Below are 3,482 nucleotides of genomic sequence, written 5' to 3' on the forward strand. Positions count from 1 at the left end.
TTCACGCACAATTTATCAGGGAAAATCAGTGAGTGGCTTTAAAAAAAAAAAAAAAAAGACCAGCAGAGGGTGCCACAAAGGCTTGGCTGTGACTGGCACTGTTCTCCATGTTGAAAAATCAGCATGAACATTACATTGTGATGAGGACACGCTGATACGAGTCTGTGCATGTTCCCATTCAAGAAGTATTCCCACAGTAATGGCACGTCGGATAAAAACGCTCAATGCAACGCGGACAGACACGAATGGCACCAGTTTGGAGATTAAATGGATCCAGCATCGGGGCGCCGAGAGCCGTTCTCTCGGACAGCATGAAGAAAAATAAAGGGGATCCGTTATGTTGGCATGAGATAAGAGGAGAGGAATGCGACACTGCCATGCCAGGAAGTAGCTGCATTTTTTTTGTGCAGGAAGTAGTTGGCTTCTGAGCGCGAGAAGGTCTCAAGAATGTGCTGCCTCCCACCAAGTCACCTGTCAGGCGGTCTGTAACACGGCTCCAAACTTTGAGAGAATCCAAAAGGAGAGGTGTGGACCACTTTGGGGACTAATGTCACGTCCGGCAGGTTTGATTCCCCCCCCACCCCCAAACAAGAAACAAGTGTTTCCTTATGCAAGGCGTTCCAGTGTTACGACACGCTCTCTTACCCCCTCCCACACACACTTTCCGACTGGATGGAGCCGGAGCGGTGGCGTCTCTTTACACGATCCGCAGGAAACGATGTTAGCAGAGACTGTCCGCTTTCACGTGGAGGATTTTGGAGAAGCCCGGTCTTTTCTTCAATGCCTGCGAGGGGAAGATTTAAAAGGAAAATAACTTCTTGAGGGCAACTTCCAAAAAGTGACAGAGTAACTTCGCTGCTTATTGGTTATTTTGTTAGTTAGTGATGAGGATTACACAAAAACTACAATACAGATTTACATGAAACTTTAAAGGCCTACTGAAACCCACTACTACCGACCACACAGTCTGATAGTTTATATATCAATGATGAAATCTTAACATTGCAACACATGCCAATACGGCCGGGTAAACTTATAAAGTGCAATTTTAAATTTCCCGCTAAACTTCCTGGTTGAAAACGCCTTTGGATGATGACGTATGCGCGTGACGTAGCCAGTGAAACAGAAGTATCGGTACCCCATTGAATCCAATACAAAATAGCTCTGTTTTCATCTCATAATTCCACAGTATTCTGGACATCTGTGTTGGTGAATCTTTTGCAATTTGTTTAATGCACAATGGAGACTACAAAGAAGAAAGTTGTAGGTGGGATCGGTGTATTAGCGGCGGACTACAGCAACACAACCAGGAAGACAGAGATGGATAGCAGACGCGTTAGCCGCCAAACTCACCTTAACTTCCTCCTGTGATCGGGTGAAGTCCTTCGTCGCACCGTCGATCGCTGGAACGCCGGTGAGCACGGGTGTTGATGAGCAGATGAGGGCTGGCTGGCGTAGGTGGATAGCTAATGTTTTTAGCATAGCTCTGTGAGGTACGGTTGCTAAGTTAGCCTTCGCCAGGCTGGAAAGCATTAACCGTGTATTTACATGTCCCTGGTTTAATAGTATTGTTGATCTTCTGTCTATCCTTCCAGTCAGGGATTTATTTATTTTGTTTCTATATGCAGTTAAGCACGATGCTATCACGTTAGCTCCGTAGCTAAAGTGTTTCGTCGATGTATTGTCGTGGAGATAAAAGTCACTGTGAATGTCCATTTCGTGTTCTCGACTCTCATTTTCAAGATATAGTATCCGAAGTGGTTTGAAATACAACTCCGTGATCCACAATAGAAAAAGGAGAGAGTGTGGAATCCAATGAGCCAGCGTGTACCTAAGTTACGGTCAGAGCGAAAAAAGATATGTCTTGCACTGCATTCTAGTCATTCACTATAACGTTCCTCATCCACGAATCTTTCATCCTCGCTCAAATTAATGGGGTAATCGTCTCTTTCTCGGTCCGAATGGCTCTCACTGCATTGTAAACAATAGGAAAATGTGAGGAGCTGTTCAATTAACTACGTCACGCTACTTCCAGTAGGAACAAGGCTTTTTTTTATCAGATACCAAAAGTTGCGATCTTTATCGTCGTTGTTCTCTACTAAATCCTTTCAGCAAAAATATGGCAATATCGCGAAATGATCAAGTATGACACATAGAATGGATCTGCTATCCCCGTTTAAATAAAAAAAAATCATTTCAGTAGGCCTTTCAGGTTTGATGGAACATATGCACAGCAACAACCATTTTGATTTTGGATACATTGTCTTTAAAAATGTGGATATAGGAAGTTATTTATTTATTTTTATTTATTTATTGTTTACTTTTTAACCCAGTGGTTCCCAAACTTTTTTTGTAGCCCCACTTTAGCAAGTAAAATGTGTAAACAATATTTAAAAAAATAAAAAACAATGTATGTGCATTTAAGTGTTTGCATGGCAAAAAGTATTTTCAAACAATTACATATTTCAATTACAATCCCTAACAAAAATGATGGAATTGCCAGACTTGGAGGATGTTTACTCAGTTAAAATTTTTAGAAAAAATGCAGATAACAGACATGACAAAAAAACTACCGGTATTTTAATTTAAAATAGCAATGCATGTCTGTTGATCATATTTTTGTTTGGCTAGGTTCTGTTTGGTTTTTGGACTCTTTTAGTTTCTGTTTACGCTCCATTGTTTTTGTTACCATGGCTACCATTAGTTTCTCACGTTTGCACTCACGCACCTGTTGCCAATGATGTCACAATTATTTAAGCCTGTCACTTTCTGTTGGTCGGCCTGGCGACATTACCCTTTCTACCTCTGCTACCTCCGCGACCGATGCTACCCTTGAGATTCATGTTTAACATAGATTATGCTTCATGCCATGCCACAGTAAGTCTTTTGTTTTATGTCCGTAGATTTTGCCTTTGTGCTAGTTTATTGTTTTCATAGCCAAGTTTCTTCTCCGCCTTGTGCGTGCCTTTAGTTTGTACCTTTTGTTAGTGTTAAAATAAAATATGTATTTACCTTCACGCCATGTCCGCTCCAACTTTTATTGCATCTTGGAAAAACAAAACCCCCAAAGTCCTCGTCTTGACAACTTTCTGGCTTTAAGACATGAAAATAAATCAAAAATGTTGATTTTTTTTTTTTAGATCAAGCAGTGAAAAAATGGTGGAATCACCCTCTAAATTTTCCTTTCCAAAGCTAACAACTGAATCAGATTACATCTGTTCATGAATCTGCAGTCCGGAGAGCTGTTGCAGCAGGTGGATTGACATGAATCACGGCTCTAACACGAGAGATGTCAATTGAAACAAAGGAGAGGATTATCAAACATCTTCAAGCAGGTAAATCATCACGCGATGTTGGAAAAGATGTTGATTGTTCACAGTCAGCTGTGTCTAAAATCTGGGCGGAGTACAAACTACACGGGAAGGTTGTAAAAGGCAAGCATGATGGTAGATTGAGGAAAACACCAAAGCGTCAAGACAGAA

The 3,482-nt window shown here is 41.2% G+C and overlaps 1 protein-coding gene across 1 annotated transcript in view; it reads right to left on the reverse strand.

Moving 5' to 3' along the window:
- Positions 1-721: 721 nt before the first annotated feature.
- Positions 722-3,482, reverse strand: part of fbxo41 (F-box protein 41) — a 117,751-nt gene continuing 114,990 nt past the window's right edge. The window contains exon 15 of the mRNA XM_062027094.1: positions 722-784. Within this exon, the coding sequence (XP_061883078.1) occupies positions 722-784 (63 nt within the window). The remainder of the gene's footprint in view (positions 785-3,482) is intronic.

This window comes from Entelurus aequoreus, linkage group LG18 (genome assembly GCF_033978785.1).
Source record: "Entelurus aequoreus isolate RoL-2023_Sb linkage group LG18, RoL_Eaeq_v1.1, whole genome shotgun sequence".
NCBI classification, from domain to species: domain Eukaryota; kingdom Metazoa; phylum Chordata; class Actinopteri; order Syngnathiformes; family Syngnathidae; genus Entelurus; species Entelurus aequoreus.